The sequence below is a fragment of the Equus przewalskii genome, unplaced genomic scaffold (assembly GCF_037783145.1).
Source record: "Equus przewalskii isolate Varuska unplaced genomic scaffold, EquPr2 ChrUn-13, whole genome shotgun sequence".
Classification (NCBI taxonomy): Eukaryota; Metazoa; Chordata; class Mammalia; order Perissodactyla; family Equidae; genus Equus; species Equus przewalskii.
This window is the reverse complement of record NW_027228750.1, coordinates 8911288-8938750: the sequence shown is the minus strand read 5'-3', so window position 1 is coordinate 8938750 and position 27463 is coordinate 8911288. Positions and strand designations below refer to the sequence as shown.

The following is a 27463-nucleotide window of genomic DNA, read 5'->3' as shown; positions in this document are numbered from 1 at the left end:
TGGAGAGATTGATGGCTCCTGTCACCCCAAAGTGGCTGAGCCCCCTGCCAAGCCCCCAGTAGGGTAAGGAGATGGGTAAATGACTTTGATGTCAAGCTCTCCAGCTTCCCACTGGCGAGATCAGCTTCAGCTCTGAGAGAGAAAGGGCCTTATTTGAGGGTTCTAGAAGGTCTACAGGTACTTGACAGCCCCCATCAGTGTCCTCTGGGATCATGGTCCTCTTTTCCTATCTTTCTGCCATACCTTTATTCCTGGTGAGAGAAACCACTGTGGCTGACACTTTAGCATGAACTGGCTCCCAGACAGACACTCTTTTCTGACAACCAGAAGAAACGGGGGCACCCAGGGGAGGAAGGTGGAGAAAAGGTGATAATGGAGAGAAAGAACCTTGTGGGATTAGGAATTTACAACTGTGTCTGCTTCGTGATCTTGCTTAAGCCTGTCCGTTACCAAGGTCTTGGAGGAATGGAAAAGGGAGAGAGCAGGCAGAGTCCCAGATAGGAGAGTTAGTCTGGGAGAGGCACCTGAGGTCCTGGAATTGACAGGAAGCCCAGAATCAGCTGTCACCCGGGCTATCAGCCCCTTTTCTCCGCATCACCACAGCCCAGAGATGAGGGTGAGGTCTGGAGCAGGGTCTCCCAGCACCACCAGGGGGCAGCACCCACCCATCAAGTGAAGGCTGTCACACTTGCAGGCTGGGCAGGGGGCTCCCCTCTTTCCTGGCATCTGTGCTTTGGGGAAACAGCATGACTTCACACACACAGACTGACGGGGACAAACCCTATGATGCCAACTGCAGCATACAGAATCCCTCAGAATATTCCAGAAAGACCCAGGTAGCACGTCAGCCCAGAGCTCTAGGATAAAATCTTTAACAAGTGGTGAGGCCTCTGGCCTGTGGCTGGGCTCCCCTCCCCAGGAGCTGGTCAGTGGGCTAACTCAGGGGGCCTCTCCCTAGCGCACCTTTACTGGCTGCCTCTCCCAGATGGGCCCTCTGGGTTCCTTGGCTCTTCCTGGGTTCCCCCACCCCACACCCCAGCTTTCCGGCCTCCCCTCCAGGCCTCCTTTTTCCCTGGCAGCTTTCTCTCTCTACCTATCTCCCCACATGCTTATCTCCGTCCACAAATGCCACAGAATGGAAGCACCTAGAGGCAGAGCTTTACCAGGCGAGGTGGCGGGCTCTGTTTTATTCAATGATTTCCAGGCCTGCAACAGCTTCTGGCACACAGTAGGCACTCAAGAAATATTTACTGGGTGAACAAATGTCTCAAGTGTGGATGCTGGGATAGTTTCTCCCCCTCTCTCACCCCCCTGCCATCAACCTCTCCACTTTCTTCGAACACCTGAGTTCAGCCAGCCTGAAGAATGGAAAGTCAGGGAGACACCCCAATGGAGTTTGCCAGCTAGGACTCGAAAGCTGTTCATTACAGCCAGTTCTTTAGTATTCTTGTGTGGTTCTTCCTTCCTCACTCAGCCTTCTGGCCTGCCCTAGGTCTTCTCTTCCCAGTCATATTTGGGATATTTCTTTTTTGCAGCAGCAAACTCAAAGCTACCTAAACTCTGAAATGTAGACATCAGGTCCAAGGGGTGGGTGGACTAGACACAAATGGGGGAGGGGCAGCAAATGTGTGTTTCTGACCACAGTCCAGGATGGTGCCTACCTCCTCTGCAGATTAGTGCGGATCACCAAAGATCACCAGCATTTGGTTTTCTGACCTCATTAATGATAAGACTTTTCATTGTTAGAATTCCTTGCACTTGCACCAGGCGTGTAACCTTTCCTCAGAGCACATCCAGCTCCTTGTCTTGTTTTTCCCAGTAGAGCCAGGTACTGCCTGATCTGGACATCAGATTGTGCACAGGTGTCCAGGGCAGGTGTCAGTCACCTTGCACTTCTGCCTTGAAGTCCTCCTTACACCATCCAGATGGACAAGGAGGCTGCCTAAAGCAGTAAAAAAAAAAGAGAGAGAATTAATGTAAAGATGTAGAAGAGGTTCTGGACTTAAAAACAAATAAAAATAAACGAATCTGGAAATTGCTCTTGGGATGAGGCCAATAAAGTCGGGCTGGTGTCTAATGCTTTGGGCACAGCAGCTTCTCAATCACTTAGCAAACAGGTTCTCAGAAGCAGGCACTGTGGGAGAGATCAAGATGAAAAGGTGGTCTGGAGGAGCTCAGGGTCAGAGAGGGAGATGAGACATACAAAGGGCAAAGTCAAATTGCAATGAGTGAAACAACAATAAAACCAGGAGGCAGGACCGGGACACCACCTATGCGCCCCCAGGGCAACGATGAGCCCTGGCTTTAATGACCTTTCACCCCACACCCATAGCAGCGCCAGGACTACGATTTCCTTCCACCCAGACCAGGACCTACTTCTCTGCCCAAGGCTGCCAGGTTCCCCATTCCACCGCGGGGGCTTCGGTGACTGTGACAGAGGCTGTAAGCATCAAGATCTCGGGCGTCTTGGTCCTGGTTGGGCCTCGAAAGCGCAGGATGGGGGTGGGGTGGTCAGGAGGCCCCAACACGGTGTCTGGAGCAGGAGGGGGCAGCCTTCTCCTTGCGACACCCTCTCTCCACTCTCTTTCCTCCCCGGGCCTCCAGTCAGCCATGAAACCGCAACAACGCGACCAGCTTGGCGAGGAGAGGGCAACCGGAGCCCCCAGAAGAGGGCAGGCGGAGGTTAGAGGTCAGGGGTCGAGAACGCTTCGGAGTCTCCAGGCTGCAGTGGGAGGAGCTGCGGGCTCGAGGGAGGGGGGCAGGGGGCCGAGGAGGGTGGGAGGGGATGGAGGCGGCGGCGGCGCGCAGGGGCGGCGCGCTAGGCTGGGCGCTGGCGGCAAGGGGGTTACGCGCTTCGGCTCGCCTCGGGTCCGCGGAGGAAGGCTGAGCTCGGCCGCCGGAGCCCTGCAGCTAGCCGGGTCGGCCCCGCGCCGCGCCCCGCCCATCCTGCCCCGCGGAGGGCGCGCCCGGGCGAGGCGGGGCCGGGAGGAAAAGGCGCCACCAGAGAGTGGCGTCCGCTGCCATCGCCGGAGGAAGACGGCGAGCCCCCTGAGCTCCAGCCCACCGGCGCTGAGGCGGCCCCTCCCCTAGGCCACCTCTCACCCGCTCTTTACCGAGAGCCAAGGCCGGCGCCCCGCCCGGAGATGGGCAGACGCGTGGATGGCGTGGCTCCCAGCGCCGCCAGATCGCAGGAGCCTGGCGCCGGGGCGCTGCGCTGAGGCTCCCGCTCGGCGCAGCTCGGGAAGCCTGCAGGTGTCCTTGGCCGCTCGGCCACTGCCCGGGAGACTCCTTCGCCAGTGCCCAGAGCCCCGCTCCCCGGAGCCCGGCTCCCCAGAGCGGCCCCGCCTCCCAGGCTCGGTGCCGCGCAGGACGCCCCGTCTGAGGCCCCCCCGCCCCAGCACGGCCCCCGCAGCGCCCAGCCCAGCGCCGCTCCCAGCCGCCGCCGAGCCGCGGACGCAGGACCGGAGGCTCGCTCCTGCGGCGCGCTTGTTTTCCTGCTGCCGCCTCGCCCTGCGCAGTCCCCGCCCGCCCGAACGCCGCGCTCCTCTCAGCCCCGCCCGCCATCCGTGCCCTGCGCTGGATTTATGAATGGGGGGAAGAGGCCACATGCCGCCGCCGCCGCCTCGAGTTGACCGCACGCAGCCCGGGCCCGCTGAGCTCCGGCTGCCGTGAGAGCGTCGGCTCGGCCCAGGCAGCCTCTCGGAAGACTTGTTGCTGCGCTGCCGCTGCCGCGGGAAGCCGGCGCTCCCGCGGCTCGGCGCGGTCTGGGAGCCGGAGGGTGGCCGGAGTGAGTGTGAGCGCGCGCGCGCGCTCCGGACCCTCTCAGTGCGCCTGGACTGTGCGCTTTCTCGTCTTTGGGGGGTGAAAAGGGGGGTGTGTCCCGGACCAGGAGCGTCTGAGTGTCCAGCTCTAGCGGGGGAACGTGTGTGTGTTTGCCCCTGACTCCCTGGGCCCCTCGCTTGGGTCCTCGGCTACCCTTTCCCCATCCTGCCTCCCTCCCCGGCGGCGCCTGCCCAAACCCCAACCACCTGTGCACCCGAGAAACCCAACTCCTCCCGCTCCGCGCCGGGGGGTGCGGAGGCAGGGGCAGGGCCACGCCGCAGAGGGGGCCGCCGCCGCCTCCTGCCTCCTCCTCGTCTCCTCCCCCTCCCCCGCCTGACGCTGCCTCCTCGGGAAGGGTGTTTGGAGGGCAGCGGCCGCCCCAAGCCGAAGCCCCGCAGCGCTTCTTATGATCAGCTCGGTGTGTGTCTCCTCCTACCGCGGGCGCAAGTCGGGGAACAAGCCTCCGTCCAAAACATGTCTGAAGGAGGAGATGGCCAAGGGCGAGGCGTCGGAGAAGATCATCATCAACGTGGGCGGCACGCGACATGAGACCTACCGCAGCACCCTGCGCACCCTACCGGGCACCCGCCTCGCTTGGCTGGCCGATCCCGACGGCGGGGGCCGGCCCGAGTGCGATGGCGGTGGTGCGGGCAGCAGCGGCAGCAGCGGCGGCGGGGGCTGCGAGTTCTTCTTCGACCGGCACCCCGGCGTCTTCGCTTACGTGCTCAACTACTACCGCACCGGCAAGCTGCACTGCCCCGCCGACGTGTGCGGGCCGCTCTTCGAGGAGGAGCTCACCTTCTGGGGCATCGACGAGACCGACGTGGAGCCCTGCTGCTGGATGACCTACCGGCAGCACCGCGACGCCGAGGAGGCGCTGGACATCTTCGAGAGTCCGGACGGAGGCGGCGGAGGCTCGGGGCCCCGCGACGAGGCCGGCGACGATGAGCGGGAGCTGGCCCTGCAGCGCCTGGGGCCGCACGAAGGAGGCGCGGGCCCCGGCGCCGGGTCCGGGGGCTGCCGCGGCTGGCAACCCCGCATGTGGGCGCTCTTCGAGGATCCCTACTCCTCCAGGGCGGCGAGGGTGAGTGACAGGAGCCTGCGTCGCCTCTGGGGTCTGCAAGGGGGTGCAGGGTGGTGGTCGGTAAAGGCTGGGAGGAGCCAGACGGAGACTGACTTACCTTACCACTGCCTCCCTCCCAATTTCCCCTGCCTTCCCTGGGCCCCCAGGGGAATCACACCCCCCCTCTCCCCTGCACGCCTCATCAGGAGATTGCACACACACGATTTACTACTTGGACCTAATCCCAGATGCCTGCTTTGCTGCATCCCCCCCACCCCCCAGCCCTTAGTTGAGCTCTTCCACCCCCTTCTTTCTGCACAGGGTACCTCTCTTCCTTTACCTGGCACTCCTCCACAGGGCCAGAGTCCTGGAGAGTTCGGGTTAGGCCTTCCGCTGGGGTCAGGCAGGGTTTAGGGGAAGAAAACTAGCATGTGTTAGCACCACAGGATAGGCAGGCCATCGCATTCACTGCTTGCAGGCGTGCCGCCTTAGTTCAATCCTCCTAGCAGCTTACTGTGCTAGACCTGTGAGTTTTAGAAAGGGGCACAGGGGCTTCAGCCTCTTCAGCCCGTGACAGGCAGGGCTGGGACCAGAAGTCAGGCCTCTGTCCAGGTTTGGGAGGGGCCTTTTTACAGGGAGATCCCTGCCCTATGCCGTGCCCCTGAGGCTTCCTGGACACCTCGAAGGCATGAGGGCAGAGATAGACTGAAAGGGCCGAATGTTCTGGGCCCTGCAGGCGCCATGGCCAGGGGCCAACCACACTGCCTGGGGATGATCCCAGGTTTGTTGCTGCTTTTCTTTCTGCTGTGGCACAGATTGGTTTTCCAGAAAGCCCTGGTTCAGGTTACTGCTTGAAATGGATGTTTGGGCTGGGGGTGGGGGGACGGGTGGGTTGATTTGGGCAAGAACCAGTCCCTTCCCACCACCTTCTCCCCAAGTCAGTCCTGTTTCCCCTAACTCCGTTAGGTGGAGGGCTGGGCAGATATGCTTGGGCAGCTAAAAAAAAAAAAAAAAGCCCCAAAAGGTGGCTTTAGAATCTTTGAAAAACAGAATCCTGGGGGCTGGTGGTCTGATCTCATGGCTGGCAGCCTGATCTCATGGCTGGCAGCCTGAAGTCTGTCTGGGAATCAGGAAAGAGCTACATGACGTGCTGGGTCTGGGGACTGCCTCCTGATGTGGAAGCCAGTTGTCACCTCTGGCATCCCAAGCTGTCATGTTAATGAGTCTCAGAGCCCTCCTGGCCCTGCCCCCCCACCTCCTGTGCTGGGCCTCAACTCAGTCAGGGGAGGAAAAGTTCCACTTCCCCACCCAGGGGAGGGTAGGAGATTGGGAAATGGGCTGCAGGGAGGGGCCAGGCAGACACAGACGCTAGAGCAGGGCAGCTGCATCTCCTGCCCGGAAGAGAAGGGAGGAGCACAGGGCTCTGGTCGTGGCGTACCAGGCTGGGACTGCAGGCGTCCCAGGGCAGCCACTGGGAGACAGGGCCCTTTTGCAGGACTGAGTGAAGCTAAGGCCAGTTGCGTTTGCTTCTCCGCCTGCAGCCCTGGGACCAGCTCAGAGGGTGAGGGCACAGCAATGCCCTGGCTTGAGTCTCCTGTCAGTTCCTTGGGCTTCTCATGCAGTTCCCTAACCGCTAGTGTCAATTCTTGGCTGTGTGCACTAGAAGAGAGACAAGTACGGATAATGCAGCCTCTTTCAAAGTTGGGGGTCAGGGGAGGAGGGAACAGGTTTAGCTTGATAGAGATGGGGAAAGGGGCCAAGCCTGGGAGGCCGGAAGGAATGAGGTGGGTAGGGGAGCAAGGCCCTATTTCTGAGCATCCTGGGGTCTCTGGGGACTTTCCACTGTCTCAGGTTCTTCCCTCTTGGATTCCAAGGGTCTATACCATCAATGAGTTAATTTTTTCCTTAACTGACCGCAGACTGGCCCAGCCAGGGGGCTGTGTGAGTAAGCTCAGAGCCTGATCGGCCCCTTGAAGTCCTCCAGAAGCCCAGGAGACTTTGCCCTTTGACGTGGAGTCACATCAGGCAGGGCATTCCAATTGAGGGAGGAAGTTTGGGGCCAGACAGGATTAATTGGTTGAAGCAGTGAAGAAAGCAGGACTCAGAGACAGTAAGTGTCTTGTCAAAGACACTTAAATAAGAGCAGAGCCAGCAAACCACCCCTAGTTTCCAGTCTTCTGGGTGTTAATACTGATGTGAACAGCTGTATGGAGCTTTGGTGGCATTCATGCCAAAGGAGGACTTGCCTTCTGCTAAGGAGCACAGAGGCAAGCCTTCAGCTGTTCCTGGATCACACAAGTGAGAATTCATAATTTAAAAAAATTAACGACAACTGCTATTTATTGAGCACTCCATGTGGGTACTTTGCATTAGTCTCTAATCCTCCCAGTAAACTCGCAGTGGAGGCATTATCCCCATTTAACTGACTGAGGCTGTGAGAGGGTAAACAACTTGCCTGAGGTCACACAGCTGGATCTTGGTGGGCTGTGACCGCAGCCAGGGCTGCCTGACTCCCCAGCCCTTGCTCCACGGGTTACAACATGTTATTTCCACTGCACGAGGCTGTTTTCCAGGTGGAGAGGTGGCTCTTTCTTGCTCTGGCCTGGGAGGTATTCTGAGGTTTTGTCCGTCCTCTGGATGATATCAGAAAACCTTGGGGCAGATGAGGACATCAGAGGGGACACTTACTCTGTTGCCCCTCCAGCCTGAGGGTCTGAGGTCCAGGAACTCTGGGCCTGCGCCCTGCCCCCTCTGTTTACCTCAGGCCAGTGACGCTGTCCCCACCCCCAGCTGTCCCCTGGGTCTGTGTGCACGCTTTCCTTCTCTTGGGGCCTCTTCCTGCTGCCTCCCTGGAGGGTCTGTACCCGCAGCACCGTGGTGGTGGGCTTGGGGCACTCAATGATGGCCAGTAAGGGCAGAGGAGCAGCACTGTGCCCCAGGCGTCTTCTTCTTCACACACAGCAGCCGGTCATTTGAGTAGTGCCTTATGGCAGAAGCAGAACAGATACAAACGCAAAGTGAACGGAGCTGATTGTGGGAGCCTGTTGCTTAGCTACCCGCCTGGCCCGAGGAGCCATTCCCGTGCAGGCAGCCTCCCAGCCTGGGGTGCTCACCTCTGCTCCCTTCACTGTGGCCGGGCCCATGGGTGGCTGCTGCTGTGGTTCTGTTTCTGTGGCCTTACCTGGGGGCAGGCACGAGGGGCAGACTAGTCCTGGCCCCACCTGCCCACTGCCTATAGTCCCGGGCAGAGTGAGGGCTCGGCAACAGCCAGGGCGGCTTCCCAGCCTCAGGGGGACCAGCGTCCAGAGCTCTAGAATCAGACCTGCCTTCTTTTCTGAGGGCAGACAGGAGAACTGATGAATGGGACCTGGGCACTCCCCTCCCTCACTCCCAGTCTCCAGAGGTCCCAGGGGCCATGCTGGCTTTACCTTAGTTATTAGTCCTGTTACAGATGACAGTCCTCCTTCTTTGGCTAAATCAGTACTTGGGTTGAGTTTCCCCATGATGTTTTCCCTATGAGGAGAGGACATGACCACAGGATCCCCATTGCTCCAGGAAGGCAGCTGAGGCTGGGCTTTCACACCGAGGAAGCATCCACTAGGCGTCAGGTGCTGTCACCTGTGCATTCTTCTGATGTCTCATCTGGCCCATGTGAGGCAGGGATTATTAACCTCAGTTTACAGAGAAGGACACTGAGGCCGGGAGGGGCTTGCTCAAGCCCACACAGCTGGTGGTAGAACTAGGATCTGAACTCAAATCTTGTGACCCCACATCTGTGCTTGTACCCGTGCTTCAGCCGCCTCCTGTGGCTTCTTCCTGGAGAAAGCCTCTGACTTCAGGAGGGCCCTTCTGCTCTCCTCCCATCCCTTCCTTCACTTCTCCCTCCAAACTAAAGCTCCTGTCTCCTCGCTCCCTAGAATTCTCATGTCCAAGCTTGCCTGCTTGCTTGCGTTTTTTTTTCATTCCCTCACCGTGGGACTTTCATAGGACAAAAAGAAAGGAGGCTTGGTTAGGAGAGGAGACTAGGTGTCCCCCGGCCCAGGCAGAGGAATGAAACCAAGGCCTTCTAGGAAGGAAATGCAGAGCTCTGTTCCTCTCGCCCCTTCTCATGGTCCCGGCTTCTCAGGCCCCGGCGTCACCTGGGACCAGCTGATCGGTGGGCAGGACCTCTGGTCCCGTGCCCTCTGGGCTAAGGAGAATCACAACCTGAGCCCAGGTGCTGGGTGCCATGGCTTCCCAGCCCCCCAGGACGGCGGTGCCAGCATGCCCCAGGGCAGCCCCTCTACCTCCCTGGGGAGCGATACGGGTGCAGGCCTCCCCCAGCCCCACCCTGAGGCAGCCTCCCAGTCTCCTCCTGGGTTTGTTTTGTGTTTTCCTCTCTTATTCTGAACAGACCAGCATTTGCCTCTGAACATCTCATCTCTGGATGATGAGGTGTTTGTTTGTCACCATGTGGGGTGGGGTGTAAAGTGGGGGAGGGGGTAAAAGAGACCTGGGCTATTTTGGAGAGCTGGAGGATGAGCAGGCAGGAACAGAGTCAGGCAGCTGGGCCTCAGGAACGGGCACCCTGGACCCCTCACCTCTGCTGTGGACGGTGTTGGCCTGGGATGCTGGGCGCCAGGGCACTCACGCCATCCTTGTTCCTGGGCAGCCAGCCTGCGTGACCTCTGGCCCAGCTCCCTGCTGGGTTTTTTTCAAGCTGGCAGGGGTCCCCGTCAGGCAGTGGGTTTGGCCTACCCTGGCAAACCGTAGAGTCTGAGAGCCCAGGTGCCTGGAGGTATTCCTGGGCACACCCTTGTCACCTCTAGCCCCGGTTAGCGGGGCTGATGATCTCTGTGATGGGCTCCCCAGGACCGGGAAAAGGAACAGGCCGTCGCCTTGGCTGCAATCATTCAGAAACATTTATTGAGCGCTGGCTACATGCCAGACCCCAAACTGGGCCCTATATTTATAAAGACGAGCCAGAGGGGGTCTCTAATCCTGAAGAGAGCCAGGTCAGGTAGGGGAGGTGGCAGTTGGGAGAAATTAGATGACAAGAAATGGTGATAATGGTGTAAGATAGATCATGAGAGGTGCCACAGTAGTCTTAAAAAAAGTTCAATAGGAGGTGAGAGAGGGAAGCCATGATCCCACCTCTACATGGGACAGGGTTGGAGGGGGTGGCGTGCGGAAGCTTCAGCGAGGAAACAGAAGTTGAGCTGAGTAGGCCCTGCAGGATAATGACTTAGCTCCCTTAAATAATTTTTAGAAGGAGGCAGGTTATAAATAAATTTATAAATAAGTAAGTGTTCAATGTGGGTAGTGCGTAACTATGCAGACTTAGGGAAGAGGGGACTTTCCTGGCCAGGGGACTGGCCCGAGCAGAGATGGGACAGCATGGGACACTGATGGGCAATACCCCGGAATTGCATTTGACTGGATAATAAGTTCTTGGCCAGTGATCTAGGCTGGGCTGAATTCCTTCTGGGGCTGGAACTCAGAGGCTCTGGGCAACCCAGTGGCCCTGAGAGGCCCCAAGTGCTGACTTGGTAGGAGGTGGCCATAGGTAGAGGCTGGCTCTGGACACTAGAACCAGAGGGTCCTGGCTGGGCAGGGGGCAGGGCCAGGTTCTGCTCCTAGGGAAGCCCATGAGGGGAGAGGAATGGGGGTCTCTCGGCTGGGAACTGGGCTTCGTAGTTCTAGCCCTCACCCAGGAGCCCAGGGATGGCTCAGAGATCCCTTTCCTGGCAGACTCCCTCTTCCTTCCTGCCTCTGAGCCCCCAGGGCTGCCCACTCCCTTCCCAGCACTTCCTGGGCACCAGGATCTCGCTTCCCTGGAAGGCTTCGCTCCTCGTCCCATCCCCACAGAGCTTCCTCTGCAAGTGTCTTTGGCTGTGTTCTCAAATTTCTCTTCTCCTACACTTCATCCTTAATATAGGTTTTTGGGCATGAGTCTTCTTATGTTTATCTGTCCATCTGTCTCCTTGGCCCTTCCTCCTTGGGCTCCCCGCCCTGCCCCCGCTGATTGTATTCAGTTCCCAATGACTGGTGTCTGTCACCTCTCCCCCCCAGCCCCCCCACCCAGCCTGTGCCAGATTCCTGAGACACTCTAGGCTCTGAGCTGAGTTTTGCAAATATCATTTATTTTAATCCTCAAAACGACCCTATAAGGTAGGTACTGCTCTCATCCCTCAACACACCAAGCATGCTGTGGCCTCAGGGCCTTTGCACTTCCCGTTCCCTCTGTCCCTCAAGCTCTTCTGGATCTTCACATGACTCACCTCCTCCCTCCTTCAGGTCTCTGCTTAGATGTCTCCTTAGCCTTGAGGCCCTGCCTGACCCCCCTATGTGAAATATCTCCCCCACCCTCCGACTCCTTATCCCCCTTTTCTCTTTATTTTTCTCCGTAATCCTTATACCATTTGTCATACTATCTATTTTCCTTGTTTACTTGTTGACAGTCTCCCTCCACTAGAATATGAGGTCTGAGGGGCAGGGGGTGTGTTTTGTTTCCCAGTGTTCCCCAACACCCAGAACTATGTCTGGCATGTAGCAGGTACTCACTTTTCCATTTTATGAGCAAAGATCCTAAGGCTCAGAGAGGTTAAGAAACTTGCCCAAGGTCTCCCAGGCAGTAAGTAGCAGAGCCTGACTTGCACCCGGAAGTGTGTGACTACATTTCCACCAAGGACAGTTGTAGGATGAGCTTGGTGCAGGAGGCTGGTCACAGGGCGGACACATCAGCTGACACTCCTGGGTCTCTGGGGATGGTGGTCCTGAGCAGGATACCGCTGGCCACATGAGGGGCCCAAGGAGCAGGAAGCTTGAAGGAGCAGCGCTGCCCTGCACAGAGGCTGGGAACCTGCTGTCCAGGTGCCGAGACCCTCCCACCTCCTCCCAGCAGACAGGAAAGGAGTTGCTGCTGGCGGAACCCGTTCACGCAAGCACTTTTCCACCTGGGCAGCTTTGACTTGGGGCAGAATCCACAACCTGTGTCCCCGGGCAGTGGAAAGAACGCACAGCTTCGGCCATGGGCACCAGGCAAGCCAGTCCTCCCCAGGCCTCAGTTTCCTCACCTGTGAAACAGCAGGAAGGGAGCTGAACTGCATGATCTTCAGAGTTCCTTTCACTTCTAAAAAGCAAGGATTTTCTGATATTATTGGCTCCAGATCCAGCTCGCCTTCAGAAACTGCATGCAGGGGTCCACAGAGGCCCCACACCTCCTCAGCTCTGTCACCACGTGAGCACTACTGTGTGCTGGGTGCTTGCTGTGTAGATGCTCGTTTAATCCTGTAGTAACACTACTAGGTGGGTTCTAGAACTGTCCCTGTTTTGTAGCGAGGAACAGGCACAGAGCGCACCATTTACCTGGTCAAGGGGCAGGCCCAGGATGAGGCAGCTGGGCAGTCTGACTCCAGGGCTCCGTAGCTTGCCTTTGCTCTGGTCTTTGGCTCCCCTGAGGCCCCACAGTCCCCTCGGCAGGGCCAGGTGCCCATGGCCGAAGGGAAGGAGGCTCAGATGCGCACTGCCGGTGCTGCAGGTGGTTGCTGAACGGGAGCGAGGCCGTGACCACTAAGCAGGGTGGTGTGCTGCAGCCAGCGCGTCCTCCCTGGGCCCTTCTTTGCCCGGGAAGTGTCCCAGTCTAGAGAGCTGCGAGAAGGAAAGCATCCATGATGGTGACAGGCACTGATTACAGGCAGGGGCACCACTTCCACAACAATTCAGTTTGAGGAATAACTTAGGGAGGAAAGGAATAATTTGGGCCCTGAAGGGGGACCTGTAACCTTGGGACCCACCTGGGGCAACATGCCAGAGCCCACTCCCCTGCATCCATCACAGCTCAGCCTCAGGTCTGCCTGGCGCCTGCTGCCAGCCCTGGAGAAGCTGCAGGGGGGATGGAGGCCCCATGCAAGTTCCTCAAGGAGGAGTGGATTTTCCAACTGGTTTGGTTAGAGGGCCAAGCGGGAAGAGCACTGAGCAGAGAGGCAGGAGACTCAGCCTCAGTTTGGTCCTGAGCGAGTCGTTTGCCCTCTCTCGTGCCTCTGTTGCCCCTGAGAAATGAGCACATGTGGCTACCCTCTGCCTGGCCTCTTCTTTTGAAATGGTGGAGGTGAGGGGTAGAAGTAAAGAGATGGGGCAGTTCTGTGTTTAAAAGAAAAAGCAAAAGTGAGTGCAGACTGCAGGAATTCAGGAGAGGTGGCATGTGCCTACGGGGCCTCCGCAGACAGAGCTGTGGGCCATGGGAGCTGGGAAGGCACCGAGGCAGGACCAGAGGCAGGCTCCTTGGCCCTGCAGGTGAGACAGTGGCCCAGGCCGCACGATTCTCCCTCCCACTCCCGCTCTCTGTGCCCTGGGCTGAGCCCCTTGGCAGTTCTTCCTGAACTTGTTTTTCCAAATCACTAATTAACTTCTCACTCAGGCTCCCAGTTGGGCCAACTCTCCTGGCTAACTTTTCCTCGGAGTGGGCAAGCTCCTGCTTCCCAAGCTTCCAGGCAGAGCTGGGATATGCTGTCCCCATGCCTTACTCCAGCCCCCTCTGCTTCTCAGGGAGAAGGGGGGCATTGCCAGGACTCTGGGTTCCCAGTGTCAACACGGCCACCGGACGGGTGCCTCCCCCAGCTCATCTCCGGACAGCCAAGGAGAGCTCACAGGCTGGGGCCGTCTGCCTGATGCCCAGGTCAGCCTGTATTGCCTTAACAGCCCATGGCTCAGGGGAGGAAAAATGAGGCTGGGAAAGGAACTTCAATTGGCCTTCACGGGGGAGACAGAGGCAGGAGAGGTTCCAGGCAAAGTTGTCAAGTGGGGAGAGTGTGTCTGTGGTCCACTACTCCCTCCTCCTCCTGTGCCGTATCCGATCAACACGTCCATGTTCAACTGTAAATAAGATAAGTCTTAGTGTGTGACGGGTGTCTGTCCTAAACCAAAGGTGCACATCCCTAGCGTGAACTAGCAGGCATCAAGGAGCTGGCTGGGAGCAGTGTCCACAATTCAGGGAAGGCTTTCTTCAACCTGTGAATAGACCCTGCCTGGGAGGTAGTGAAGACAATGTGGTGTGAAGAGAAGGTACAGCCTCTGAATTAAACAGTGCTGAGTTCAAGTCTGTTTCCACCCCTTTCAGGCTGTGTGACTTTAGGGAAGTATATAACCTCTCTGATCCTCAGTTCCTCTTTTGTAAAATGGGATGACGAGGCCTACCTCACAGGGTCACTGGGAGGACTGAAGGCAGTAACATACAGAGTGCCCAACTGTGCCAGGCACAGAATAGACAACTCAGGAATGTTCATTCCCAAAGTTTCCTCTTCAGAATTGCCCTGCTCCCGAAGGAGCTCCTGGAGGTGCTGCTTGCTTTGTTTTCTCAGATCCCCTGTATTCTCCACTGCTGTTTTGTACTAAGAGTAAGGTGTTTGGTCGTGGGTCCCCCCTCTCCCTCCTGCCACCAGTGAAGACTCCCGGGGAGGAAGACGTCTCAGAGGCCTAGTCCAACAGGCAACGTCATGGCCAGGTGGACATTGGGGTGGGGCAGGCGTGGGGTTGCCAAGTGGCCGTGGGGCCTCAATCCTCCCTCATCCACCTTTTAGGCTCAGCCCTCTGCTCAGGAAGGAAACCCTCCACCCACCAAGCAGGACAGGCAGCAGCAGGGGGCGTGGACCCCAGCAACTGGTCCGCTGATGGTGGTGAATGGATCTCATGAATAACAGATGAGGGCTCCATAATTGGTGTTATTACACGTGCCTTTCGTCTCCATTCATAACAGTCGGACACTTCAGCCCAGCCGTTCGTCTGCCGAGTGCCGCTGTCATCTTTCCAGCCGCGATCCCGGCGGCTGTCTGGAGCAGTTGCTGTCACTCTCTGATCCCAATGGGTGCAGTTTACTTCTCTCTGGAACTCAGTGTCCCAGGAAATGTCAGTTCTCAGGACGGGGAGGGCTGGTTACTCTGGGCAAACCACCCTGCTTCCTGCCGCAGAGCATGTTGTCTTCTTTCTGACGCTTCTCTCCGTCTGGGCGGTCAGCTGGGACAGGCTGAGGTGAGAGGCCGGAGAGAGGGGCTGGGACTTGACGAGGTGGCTCGTGGCTGGAGCTTAATAGGCTCAGCGGCAGAAAGAGGCCCAGGGTCATTCCCTCCAGCCCCCCGCCTCTGGGCATATCCCTTAGTGCAGTCACCTGAACATTTAGTGTGCATCAGAATTACCTGGAAGATTTGCTGAAACGGACTGCCGGCCCTGCCCCCAGCGTCTCTCCTTCAGTAGGTTTGGGTGGGGCCCGAGAGTTGGCCATTCTAACTAGTTCCCAGGTGATGCCGACTCTGCTGGTCCAGGGCCTCTCTGAGGAGTACCGCTTTAAAGCCTAGTTGCACCGCGTGGTCTGTGGACGGCAGCCTCCCTGAGAGCTTGTTAGAAATGGAGAATCACAGGCCCTGCCCTCAACCGCCTGAATCCGAATCGCATTTTAACAAGATTCCCAGATGATTTATAAACCCATTACAGTTTGAGAAGCTTTAAAGCACAACTGGGGTAGTGGTGGCCAGAGCTAGGCAGTAGGCATGGCTGGGCAGCTGTAGCTCCCTGTCCAGTTGCTTCCAGCCAAGAGCAGCCTCTGGCTCCTGTGCACGGTGCATGCAAGCAGAAGGATAAAGGCCCTGCGAGGAGGGAATTTCAGCCCCTGAGTGTGCACCTTAGTCACATCTCTCACCATGGAACTGACTGCCTGGTGACCCATGCCCCACGCTCCCCCAGCAGAAGTCCCTGTCCTCGCTGGGCCTATCCATCCCTGTCTGACAGCTGCCCCCACGCTCCTCCCCGCCCACAGGTGGTGGCCTTTGCCTCTCTCTTCTTCATCCTGGTCTCCATCACCACCTTCTGCCTGGAGACCCACGAGGCCTTCAACATCGACCGCAACGTGACGGAGATCCACCGAGTGGGGAATACCACCAGCGTGCGCTTCCGGCGGGAGGTGGAGACAGAGCCCATCCTGACCTACATCGAGGGCGTGTGCGTGCTGTGGTTCACACTGGAGTTCCTGGTGCGCATTGTGTGCTGCCCCGACACGCTGGACTTCGTCAAGAACCTGCTCAACATCATCGACTTCGTGGCCATCCTGCCCTTCTACCTGGAGGTGGGGCTGAGCGGCCTGTCGTCCAAGGCGGCCCGAGACGTGCTGGGCTTCCTGCGCGTGGTGCGCTTCGTGCGCATCCTGCGCATCTTCAAGCTCACGCGCCACTTTGTGGGTTTGCGAGTGCTGGGCCACACCCTGCGTGCCAGCACCAACGAGTTCCTGCTCCTCATCATCTTCCTGGCTCTGGGAGTGCTTATCTTCGCCACCATGATCTATTATGCTGAGCGCATCGGCGCCAGGCCCTCTGATCCACGGGGCAACGACCACACCGACTTCAAGAACATCCCCATCGGCTTCTGGTGGGCCGTGGTCACCATGACAACCCTGGGCTATGGGGACATGTACCCCAAGACATGGTCGGGCATGCTGGTGGGGGCGCTGTGTGCACTGGCCGGCGTGCTCACCATTGCCATGCCAGTGCCTGTCATTGTCAACAACTTCGGCATGTACTACTCCCTGGCCATGGCCAAGCAGAAGCTGCCCAAGAAGCGAAAGAAGCACGTGCCACGGCCACCCCAGCTCGAGTCGCCCATTTACTGCAAGTCCGAGGAGACCTCGCCCCGGGACAGCACCTACAGTGACACCAGCCCGCCTGTCCCGGAAGAGGGTATGGTGGAGAGGAAACGGGCAGGTGAGATTGGGGGGTGGGAAGGAATGCCACCTCTCCCCCAGTGGCCACGGGAGTCCCGAGGTGAACCTCAGCCCTTGGAATTTGGGATTGTGCTTTACTTCTCTATGCTGCCCTAAGTACAAGACCTGCCTTCATGAGGGCAAAGTATCAAGGCCGAATCTCTATCCTTGGTTGTCTGATAGCTTCCTGAACTTCGGGGTCCTTCCTGAACATGGGTGGAGTGAGTATCCCACCCAGCTTAGGCTGCGATGGGCAGTGCATGGAGCTATAAATTAGAAGCCTGGCTTTCTAATCCCATCTTGGCCACTCTGCTGTGTATTCTGAAGCCTGCCACTCACCCTCTCTGGGCATAGATGCCTCATCTATAAAATGAGAATGATATCAATATCCCACCCCCAAGATTTTGATGAGACCCAAATGACAGATATGAAAGTACTTTGAGAAGCTAAAACCACTTTATAAATCAAGTGCTGTTATTATTAGCTGGAGAGCGGGGCAGTTGTTCTTCCAAGGGGCATCAGCACATGAATCATTTCTTTCCAAACATTCGAGCCTGGTGTCTCTTGGCCTAATAATGTGATAACGTAACAGCAGTGGGAGGCTGCCTTCTGTTCACCACAAGCTAGACTGAGTCCTGGGCTCAGGGTTTAACATGGGATGGAAAGGAATCAAGAGGCAGTGGCCCAGACAGTGTTGGGAAAGGGAAAGAGAGCAGCTGGCGTCTGCCTCCTGGAAGGGGAGGGCCCGAGGGTCTCAATCCTCTTCTTCAAGGATGGAAAGGCCACCCCAGGGAAGCTCGCCTCCCCCCGAGTTAGGAGACGGGAAAGGAGATGGACTTAACCCACAGCAGCGTGGAGCTGGGTTGGAGAGTAGGGGCCTGACTGTTAGGTAGGGATGGGCTCCTGAGGGAGGCACAGGATTCCTAGTCCAAGGCTGTTGGATGCCAGGCCAGTGGGGAGCTGCCGGTGGGGCCGGACAGTAAGAAGCATCTCCTGGCTAGGCTCTGAAGGCAAAGTGGGACTCCTCCTCCAGAGGAGCGCCTGACTCAGAACATCATCCGTGGTCTGTTGGTGGATGCCCACCATATGTGCTGCAGCCACTCATTCTCTGGGGTCATGCAGGGGCCTGGGTCTCCCAAAGATCTTGATGGAATAGCACCCGTCAGCCTCTTCTCCTCTCCCCCACCAAAGTGGTACCCCTTCCCCAATCCCTAAATATAAATCTCCCAGCCAGTGCCCCAGGGAATTTTAGCTGCACCCCGAGGCCCATTCAGGGCTCAGAGGGAAACCTAATATCAAAATGTACACGCCCCTAGGCTGGCTCCTCAATTCATACCTACCTATGGCCCGGTCAGCCGTGCCTTAGCCTGGCCATACCTGCTTGACCACAGTAAGGGCATTACAGGCCAAGGCTACAGCCACTTCCCTCAAACCAAGCCCAGATCCAAGGGCCCAGCTTTACCTGTGCTGCTGCCTGATGGAGCAGGAGGTTGGAGCTAAGAGCCCACAACAGCAGGAGCTGAATTGGAGACTCTTCCCCCCAGGGTCCTCCCCAGACACAGGTGAGCCCCAGGAGCAGAGGGCTGTGAGTCCTTTGAGCGCTCGACTCCGGCTTGGATGCCTGGTGAACAAGAATAACTGCCTTCAGGTGGTCCAGGGAGACAGTCATGGAAGCCGCTCTATCCATTTAACCCTGGCAGTGCCGCACCTCCCTCCAACAAGCAGGGCATCCTCCAAGGAATGCAAACTCATCCAGGTGTCAGCCTGAGCCAGACCCAAGGAGAAAGCAGAGTCTGCCACCTGCCCTGGGCTGATCTGCAGCAGGCAGACTTGGGGAGTGGCTGCTTAGGGTATCTGTGGCCCCGTCTTCTAGAAAGACTGTAGGCCAAGGGAAGGAGGGAAGCCAGCATCCTGCCCTCAAGACCAGGCCCGCTCCCTGGCTCTGGCAACACTCCTGCCTCCTTGGGTCAGGCAAGTGGCACTCAAGGTCTGGGATCTGAAAGACCCCAGGACCCCATGAGGAAGACCCCGGCAGCCCCTCACGCAGCCTCCTTTCTGTCTGCCCCTTCTAGACTCCAAGCAGAATGGCGATGCCAATGCGGTGCTGTCAGACGAGGAGGGAGCTGGCCTCACGCAGCCCCTGGCCTCCGCCCCGTCCCCTGAGGAGCGCCGGGCTCTGCGACGTTCTGGCACCCGAGACAGAAACAAGAAGGCAGCTGCCTGCTTCCTGCTCAGCGCTGGGGACTATGCCTGTGCTGATGGTAGTGTCCGGAAAGGTATGGCTCCCCAGGCCGGGCAGGTGGGGAGACCCCATGGAACTGAGTCTCCCCAGTGTCCCCCACAAAGCTTGAGGTCCCCTCCTCCCCTGAGGCCGTGGCCACCATCTCCTCTGCCTTGGACACGCCCCCGCTTTTAGGATGAGACTGATCTCCCCGTCCCTGGATTAGAAAGGCCTCCAGCATCCCCAGAAAGTACACAGAGCCCATCCCGCCAGGGTCTCCTAGAGGGTGAGGGGACACCAGATCAGGGGCCCCTGCCCCTCGCATCTATTTCATCATCTTCTCTGCCTCTGGTTCCTGCTGTGACCTTCAGGCCCGGCTCCACAGGGTCACTGCCAGCCTCTCCCTAGGCTCCCTTAAACACAGCTAAGGCTTCCCCAAGGAAGTAGTTCCGGGAGATGCCGGCACCATTCAGGAGGCAGGATAAGAACAAGGTGCTGCTGTGAGGTCCTCAGAGAGCCTGGCACAGGCCCCAGCTCCTCCATCCGGCACTGGGGGTCCTGGAGCCCAGGAGGGGCTGACCCAGCTCTGCAAGCCCCTAGAGGTGACTGTCCCCTTGAGGCCGAGCCAGAAGGTGACCGTGGGGTGGAAGTGGGCAGGGAGAGTGGATCCCCTCTGAGGTGTGTTCTGAAGGATTTGAAGAGTTCAAGGGAGCAGCCGATTCCCTCCGTGGAGGAGGGCCGGCGTTCCCTCAGCAACCCCAAGCCTGCAGCAGGGGCAGGGCAGAAGCTGGGCGGTGGAGCGCAGGATTCCTGTCCTGAAAAGGGGCAGAAATATCAAGGATAGTTGAGGACCACTAGTGGCTGAGAACCGGGGGTGTCAGGGCCAGATGTTCCTTCTGCCCAGTTCCTGATCACCTTTTTGTCTTTCTTGTCCTGTCCCTGTGACACCCTGAACACCCTGCTCAGCTCCAGGATAAACCCCGACTCCTTCCCAAGCGAAGCTCTTTCCTGGGTTCTTCGGCCACTTCTTAGATCCCAAGTTCTCCCTCCCCCACTTCCTGCTCCCCCAAATTCCAGGCCAAGACTGGGTTGAGTGAGGAGGGGCGGTGGCTGCTGCAGGACTAGCCTGTGATGCCTGTGGCCCCTGAGGGCTGTCCCCTGGCTGCCCAGCCCATGCAGCCTCCAGGGGCACCTTCCAGACCCCTTCCCTGGCCTGCTCAATACCACTGTTCCCACGGGATTCCCCAGGATGCCCTGACCCTAAGCAAGCCCTGAGCGGTGTACGTCCAGCTTTGCTGGGCATATGTCCTGTCGGGTGACAGGAGCAGCGAACTGGCAGCTGGGAGGAGATGGCCCAGAGGCCCCAGTTAGAGGGCTGCAGGTGGATGTGCTCAGACCACTTCCACCCTCTTGTGCGTTCTCAGATCACCCTTCTGCGGGCCCCGGTTCTTGGGCTCTGGATGTGCCTCTCCCTCCTGCCCCTCACCCCAAACATGCAGGCTTCCCCTGTGTCCTGGTTCAGACCCAGAGCCTTGCTCTGGCTGGAGTATGCTAAGTGGACAGCCTAGAATGTGGGGTGGGGGGAGCCCCCCCATGGAGGAATTGAGCAAACAGCCGAGTGCTGAGCACCCCTGCTTTCATCCAAGTGTTGTCGGGGGCTCCGTGAAAGTGGAAGAGACTGTGAGTCAGAGAAGGGACCATGAGGTGCTGGGGGAGAGTCGCACCTGGGGAAGGGTGACATGTGTGCGTGCATGGGGCTGGGGAGCCTGTGTCCCACCACCGTGTCTCTCTGGGTGCTTGTGGGGCCCAGCTGCTCTATTTTCAAGATGCCACCACAGTGCTTCTTGGCAACAGGCGTGTAGCTCAGCCAATTAGAGTGACCTTCGAAAGGGAACAGGTGGGTTGCTGGGAAACAGACCCTGCTAAGCAAGCGTGGCAATTAGCATTGCCAAACTCCCAGTGCGCACTCGGCAACTTTCTCCATGCCAGGCCGTGCCACACGCTTGCACTCGGGCTACGTTGAGCCCCAGGAGTGAGTGGGCCCAAGCCTCCTCCAGCCACCGGTGCAGACCCCGCTGTTAGCCTGTAGCCGCCCACGTGTCAGAGTGTCAGCTCCCTGGGAAGAAGGTGGCAGGTGCTCATCAGGGTTGAGAAAGGAAGGTGCTGGAGGCTATGGGGAAACTTACCTGGGGACAACGACAGGGCAAGCTGGGTATGGGCCCTGGAGTCTGTCCTCAGGAGCCCTGGTGACCCAGAGACCAGAGAAAGTCAGGGAGCCGTTCCCAGCTGGACCAGACCCTTCCACCCAGGCCGGGGCACCTGCCCTGCAGGGTCCCCTGGAACATGGATCCCATGGCGCTGCCCAGGCAAGGAGCCACGCCCTCTGACCCATGTGCCTTTTCTTCACCAAGGCTGCGAAAAGTCCCGGAGTCTAAACAACATAGCCAGCGCGGCTGGAACCAGTCTGGGGCTGTCTCCACTGGCATCGCGATACGGCTCGCCCTACCCTCCGAGAAAGCTCCTGCTCTCCCACCCCCTCCACCCCCTCACCAGCCCACCACCCGGACACTTGGCCCCATAGCTGCGCCCTCAGCTCTCCTTGCCTCCGGGCCTGGTGCACAAGCAGGCACACTTGATGCCCTCCAGCCCTCCTTCCCCCTGGGGCCCGAGGGAGCTGCCTGAGCAAGGCGGGCAGGATGCAGGAGAAGGTAGGCCCTGAGCTGCCCCCCCACAGCACCCAGCTCCCCCAGATGTTCAGCTCTGGAGCCTGGAGCAAGGGGGCGACTTTCCCCAGGGCTTCCATCCACCTGCCCCTATCCTGGGCGGAGGTGCCTGCGCCCCCAGGACCTGTGTCTCTGGGCCCTGCCTCCCCCTCAGGGTCCCACGTTAATCACAGCCAATGCAATTCCATTCCTCGTGGCCTTCAACCAGAAACCAAACAACCTGGAACTGAATGTCTGTCTGTCTGTCCACCCCACACCCAGACCAGCAAGGAATAAGGTTGTCCCATGGGGCAGCTGCTGGTGTCCAGAGGGCTTGTCTCCTTAGAGGAGCAGTGCCGCCCTGGGAGGAGAGGCCTGCTGTTCTCCAGCTCTGACCCGGGGCGCAGGTGGGGGCGCTTAGAGTCAGAGCCCCAGGATGGGCCGCTGAGGTGCGGGGATGCCCGTCTCTCCGGGGCGACACCCAGCGGTGGAGCTTAACATCCCATCTGCGCCCCGAGCCTCGGCATCTCTCGCCACACTGCTGCTTCTGCTTCCACGACAGTTTTTCTTCCCTCTCCCCCCTCCCTCAAACTGCCAGCCCAGCCTCTGAGTCACCTGCCGCTCCCACCCAGCCTCTGCGCTCTGTATTGCTGCCAGAACCGGAGAGTCATCTAATTTCTATAATTAAGTGTATTCATTTACCTAACGAGCCCGGGAGCACAACAGGTTTGTGAGTCACTGAGCGAAGCAGGGTGCGCCCTGGGCAGGGGCAGCTGAGGGGAAGCCATCCTGCGCCTACCCGCTCCTGCACCGGCACCTGGCCACTCCCAGGGAGGGCTGAGCCGTGAGTGGTCCCTCCCCAAGCAGGGCACCGAGCAAGGCTCCCAAGGCCCTCGTCAGCCCTGAGAAGGAGGAACAAGGATTGCCCTAGCCAGGACATTTCCTGTTTCACCTGATGGGAATTAGACCTGACAGCGAGCCGTGTGCCTGGCAATTTTTAGAGTCAGATTATGCAACTTGGTGGAACGAATGACTAAGTAAGGTCCGTATCTGCTCCTTCCAGGATGAGCATAGATAGGTATGGCAAGATAGCATTTGGGGACTTGGCAGGAGGCTGGGAAATGTGGGGCCCACCCCGAAAGGTGAACTGGGCAGAAAAGTCAGATGGTTTCATGGGATTGGGGGTTGTGAAAAGCCTATGCCAGGAGCATCCCCATTTCAGTGACTTCTTCAGCCTTGGGCAGAGATGGGAATGTCCCTTCTAGAAAAGTCTGTTCAAGGTGGGTCCTGAGATATCCCAGCCCTGCTGTGGTCTATGGGGCCTGTCTCCTGCTTGCTCTCAGAATGAAGTGTGCCCCTAGGAGTTGAGAAGATACCGGAGCATCTTTGCAGCCACCCTTCAGAAGGGGACAGGCCTCTTTAATCAACAGAGGAGCAGGATGGAGACACCCGGCACCCTATCCCTGCACAGCCCAGTTTGAGGGCCCAGCTGATTCTCCTTCATGAGGACAGGTTCCATCCTGCCCCCCAGGGCTCCTTGTCACTGGGGTCCTGGCTCTGATGGGGACAAGATGAGCTAGATGTCCAGTTTAGCATGGGTCCCACAGCTCTTTTCTCCTCTGACTTGCCTTTCTGGTTCAGGGAACTGAGGCGGCTATTTCTGTGGCAGCCCTCAAGTTGTCAGGAGCCCAAGTTTCCACGGTACCCGCCGCCTCCTTCCCTCTCTTCCCTCCCACAGGGATGGGCATGCTCACGGCACCCCTATGGTGGGCACAGATGTCCCTGGGCGACATGATGCAGGAGTGCCAGCCTGGAGCCCCTAGTGCTTTGGAGATGGGCTCCCACACGTGTGTGTGTGTGTCCCCGCCCCCCGCCCACCCCGGCTCTCTGGCTCCTGTGAGGGAGACACAGGACCTGGCTAACAGGAGAGCTGAGTAGGCTGCTCTAGCTACCACTCAGGGCTCTGGGAAAGGGCAAACCGAGTCCTGGAGTTTACAAAGACCCACTGTGTACCAGGCTCTGCCCAGAGAGGTGGCTGTCTGCACAGGCCTCCCTCCTTGGGGAAGGCCCTGCCGCCCACCTACAATCTGAGAGTGTAGTTTGCTTTATCTTGCATCTAGACTTGGACCTGTACCATTACTTTGGCTTTTAGAAGCCTTTCCCCCACAACTGGGGCCCGCCCGTCCCCGCAGAGCTGGGAAGCAGCCTGGGTAGGAGTTGTTAACCCTACCTTCCAGTTTGTGCCAGCGCTACTGACAACCCTAGAGGCCACTTCTCAGTCCCCAGGGCTTCTGAGAGGAGTGGCTGTGAGCTGCACTGTGGTCAGTGGGGAGGCTGGGTACCAGCCGGAGGGCTGGGGCTGCCCTTTCCCAGAGCTGCCTGGGACAGGAGGGCCTCCTCCGCCCTAGCCAGACAGCATCACCTCCGAAATACCTTCCCCACGGCAACCGCCCTGTCTGCCCTACCTGTGCCACCGCTGGGAAGGTGGGAGAAGGGAAGGGCCAGGCCGCTGACCTCCCAGGCTGAGGATGGGATACTGAGAAGAGCTCATGGAGGGGTTGGGTTTCTCAGAAAGATGCTATTTTCTGGCCTTCTCTCCTAAGAGGGCTACATTCATCCTCCCTGACCTTCCCCTTCAGCATTCACCCTCCAGCTGCCAGATTGAGGAAGGGGGGCTGGGCACCACGTGGTAGCACTCAAGAGGCTTCTTCACCAGCCCCCAGGGACAGGGGAAGAGCCCCAGGTGGTGATGGCAGATGGAGCAATATGGGGGGAACCCAAGTTGGGCAGGCAGCAGCTCAGGTGATGGCCTGTGGGCTACAGGTCACACCAGGAGCCTCTCCCTCCCATGACGCCCCCACCCTGCCTCCATGCCACGCTGCAGAGCTGTGGTCCCTCCCCGCACTGCACTAGGGCTTTGGAGACCTGAGTGCTAGTGATTCCTGGGTTCATTACCTGAGCAGGTGTGGAGATGAGCTGTGACATCACCTAGGAGTCACCTTGGCCCAGGCTCTGGGTTGGCAGAGGAGTGATGAAGGGGCGCACCCCATACCCTGACCTGTCCCTGCTCTTCCTGGCCTCTTAGCCCTGGGTCCCCATGCATTCCAGCTCTGCTCCTGGCCTGCTCCTTAGCCCACAGCCTGTGGGTCGGCAGCTGCCTTCCTTCTAACATCTTGTTCTTTGTTTCTCCCTTTCTTTTGCTGAACTCCTTGCCCCCCGAGAAGGCAATGTTGAGCCGAAAGCGTGCGTCCCAGTGTCTCACACCTGTGCTCTTTAAACACAGAGACCTGCCAAGACGCCCTCTCGTCCAACTATGCCCAGGCTGAAGTCCTCACCCTCTCTTAAAGCGGCACCAGCGTGAGAGAGACAGGCAGACAGACAGAAAGCCAAAGGCTTAGGGAAACTCTGGAACCCAGGCAAGAATCTTTCGCTGGGAAAGACTCAGATATCTGTGTTTGCACAGGACTGATGGAAAACCTCCCATGTGACCCCCGGGGCCCAGAGCCATCTGGGTCTGATGTTCTGTTCTGTTGTACATTGAAGAGACATATATGCACATATAGTATCTATATTCATACGTACTATACTCTTGTGTGTAGTGCACGTGCTATTGGTGGTCTGTCTTCTTTGTTAGGCTGTGTCTCCCCAAGTCCTTGCCCCACCCCTAGACCCCCATTCCCTTCCCCTTTACTGATTCCTTGTCTGCTGAACGTGTGTGAGGAATGTCCTAGGAAAAGTGCACCTGGGATCTGCCGGTCCAGCTGGGTGACCCCAGGCTAGACTGTCCCTCTTGGGGGCGTTTCCCCTGTGGGCCGGTGGCCTATGGAAGGCCAGATTGCCCCCCAGGGTCACTTGCTCCACTAGCCCCATCCCACCCCAGATTGGGGTTCTACCTCCCACCCCACGCCCCAGTTGTGGGGGGACTTCCAGGGGCTCCTCTGCAGCTTCTTCCACTCCTTCCTCCACCTTGCCTGTGTCCTTGACTGAGGGGGCGTTTCATCTTTTTTTGTTTTTGATTTTTTTGTTCTGTCTCCTTCGTTCATTTGTTTTCAAAGATGCTGCTGGGCAGACGGGCAGGGAAGGGGTCTGTCTGTCCATCTGGCTCAGGGGTCTGAGAAGGGGAAGCCTCGGGCGAGTGGAGACCAGTTGCAATACTGTACTTCCTGGCCAGTGGCCAGAGGATGCGTGCAATAGCAGAGGCCAGGGGACCCCTTCGACCTTGGCCTCTGCCCCTCCCTCGGCCCTCCCTCCCCATTCCCACCCCGCCCTGCCCCTCCCTGGTGTTGGTCAGTCCTTTTCTAAAGCTGTCCCCTCGTGCGTGTCTGAGGCATGCCTGGGCTGGCCCTGCCGCCCTGTCCGCATGCCTCTGACTGTCATGCTGTGCTCGAGCCCCAATAAAGACATCTGGAGCGTGCCGCTGCTCCTGCTGTGTGAGTGACTGTCTCTGCCTCTCCTTTCTAGTTCTATGTCTGTGGGGACCTCCCCAGGAGTCCACCCCAACACCGGAGAAATGCAACACACTCCGGCCCTAACCCCAACCCCTCCAGGAGTCATCCATGCAGCCCAACCCCTGCACTTAGAGCTAGACTCTGATGCTCAGAGAGGAACAGCAATCTGCCCAAGGTCACACAGAGGGCTAGCCCGGGACCCCTGATGCCCAAGCAACGTCCTGATCGCCACTGCCGCCACCTGACCCCAGCCCTAACGTGGAAGAAAAGACTGTTGTTTGTTTAAGGAATCCCACTGTATTCCTGCTTGTTTGTGCAGGGGCCCGCCCCTCCTCCCTGAAATTGCACCAGTTCTATTTGGGCCAAGGCCCTGGGGATGCCAAAGTCCTTGTGATGACTGGATGGCTGACGAACTGAGGCCGACAAGGGACCGGTGACACTACTGGGACCACTTAGGGATGGGGAATGAACCCCTCCTGGGCCCAGATAGGATTGGGTAATGGTGAGTGCTAGTCACGCGTGGTCCGTCTCACACCCACAGGGGGGCACACACAGGGCTGGCTTCAGGAGCGTGCAACCTGTGCAGTCGCTCACAAAGGCCCCTCGCTTGACTTAATGCTCAGCTGTCGCCGTCTTGAAATTACTAGTCATTATCCAAGAAGGGGCCCTGCGTTTCCTCCGGGCACCGGGCTTTGCGGATTGTACAGCAGGTCTGGGTACGTGTTTGCCCTCCGTTCTCTTATTTCTCACTCCTTCCTCTCACTCCAGGCATGATAGAGCCACAATGTCCTCAGTGCAGAGTCTGGATCTGCTACACACTAGCTGGGTATCTTGGGGCAACTCACCGAGCCTCAGGTTCCCTGTCTGTAGACTGGGGATAGTGATAGTCTATTTCAGAGACAGTGAGTGGAAGGACCTGGCCCAGGGCTGTTTCTCTACATGTGACATACAGTAGGTGCACACTAAGTGTCAGTTCCCACCTCACCCTGTTCCTGTAGCTCTCAGGCCTTTCTCCACAGATCTCTGAGATCTCCTGTCCGTCACACCAAGAAAGGACAGAGCCCAGTGGGGACCAGGGGTGAGGATGGCAGGGCTGAGGGAAGAGAAGAAGCGAGGGGAAGCCTGTTCCTGAAGCAGAAGAGAAATGGGCCTGGGAGCCTGGGCCAGCGGGGGCAAGGCGATGGCAGGCAGCCAGTTGTCAATTAAAGATAAAATCTCTCCTCCAGCGGCAGAGGGCAAGGAGGGCTGCGCCCCCCCCCCCCCCCCAGACGGGAGAAAGCCATTTGCAGCCAGGCTCGCCCCAGAGAAGCTTGGCCAGGCGATAATGGTTTGAGATGCACTGCTGGCTCCTTAATGAGATTACGCATCAGGGCCCATGTCCAAAATGGCTGTTTTTTTTGTAGATCAGCATGGAACCATTTCATGGTCAGGGGTCAAAAACCCAGCAAGCGGCCCAGGGGTACCAGATGCCAGGGTGGTCCTGAG

The 27463-nt window shown here is 58.4% G+C and overlaps 1 protein-coding gene and 1 long non-coding RNA gene across 7 annotated transcripts in view; one reads left to right on the top strand and one right to left on the bottom strand.

Moving 5' to 3' along the window:
* Nucleotides 1-1158: 1158 nt before the first annotated feature.
* Nucleotides 1159-2776, bottom strand: LOC139081608 (uncharacterized). Its single transcript, XR_011536746.1, has 2 exons — nucleotides 2377-2776; nucleotides 1159-1942 (listed from the first exon to the last, which is right to left on the bottom strand). It is a non-coding gene; the product is annotated as an uncharacterized lncRNA (long non-coding RNA).
* Nucleotides 2769-27463, top strand: part of KCNC4 (potassium voltage-gated channel subfamily C member 4) — a 48593-nt gene continuing 23898 nt past the window's right edge. For 2 of the 6 annotated variants that reach the window (XM_070607856.1, XM_070607859.1), the window contains exons 1-3: nucleotides 4097-4906; nucleotides 15672-16608; nucleotides 18680-18883. In XM_070607856.1, coding sequence (XP_070463957.1) covers nucleotides 4229-4906; nucleotides 15672-16608; nucleotides 18680-18883 — 1819 coding nt within the window. In that variant the 5' untranslated portion in view covers nucleotides 4097-4228. Of the gene's footprint in view, nucleotides 4907-15671; nucleotides 16609-18679; nucleotides 18884-21239; nucleotides 25965-27463 lie in introns of those variants that run through there. The other 4 variants (XM_070607861.1, XM_070607860.1, XM_070607857.1 and 1 more) reach the window with 4 other exon arrangements.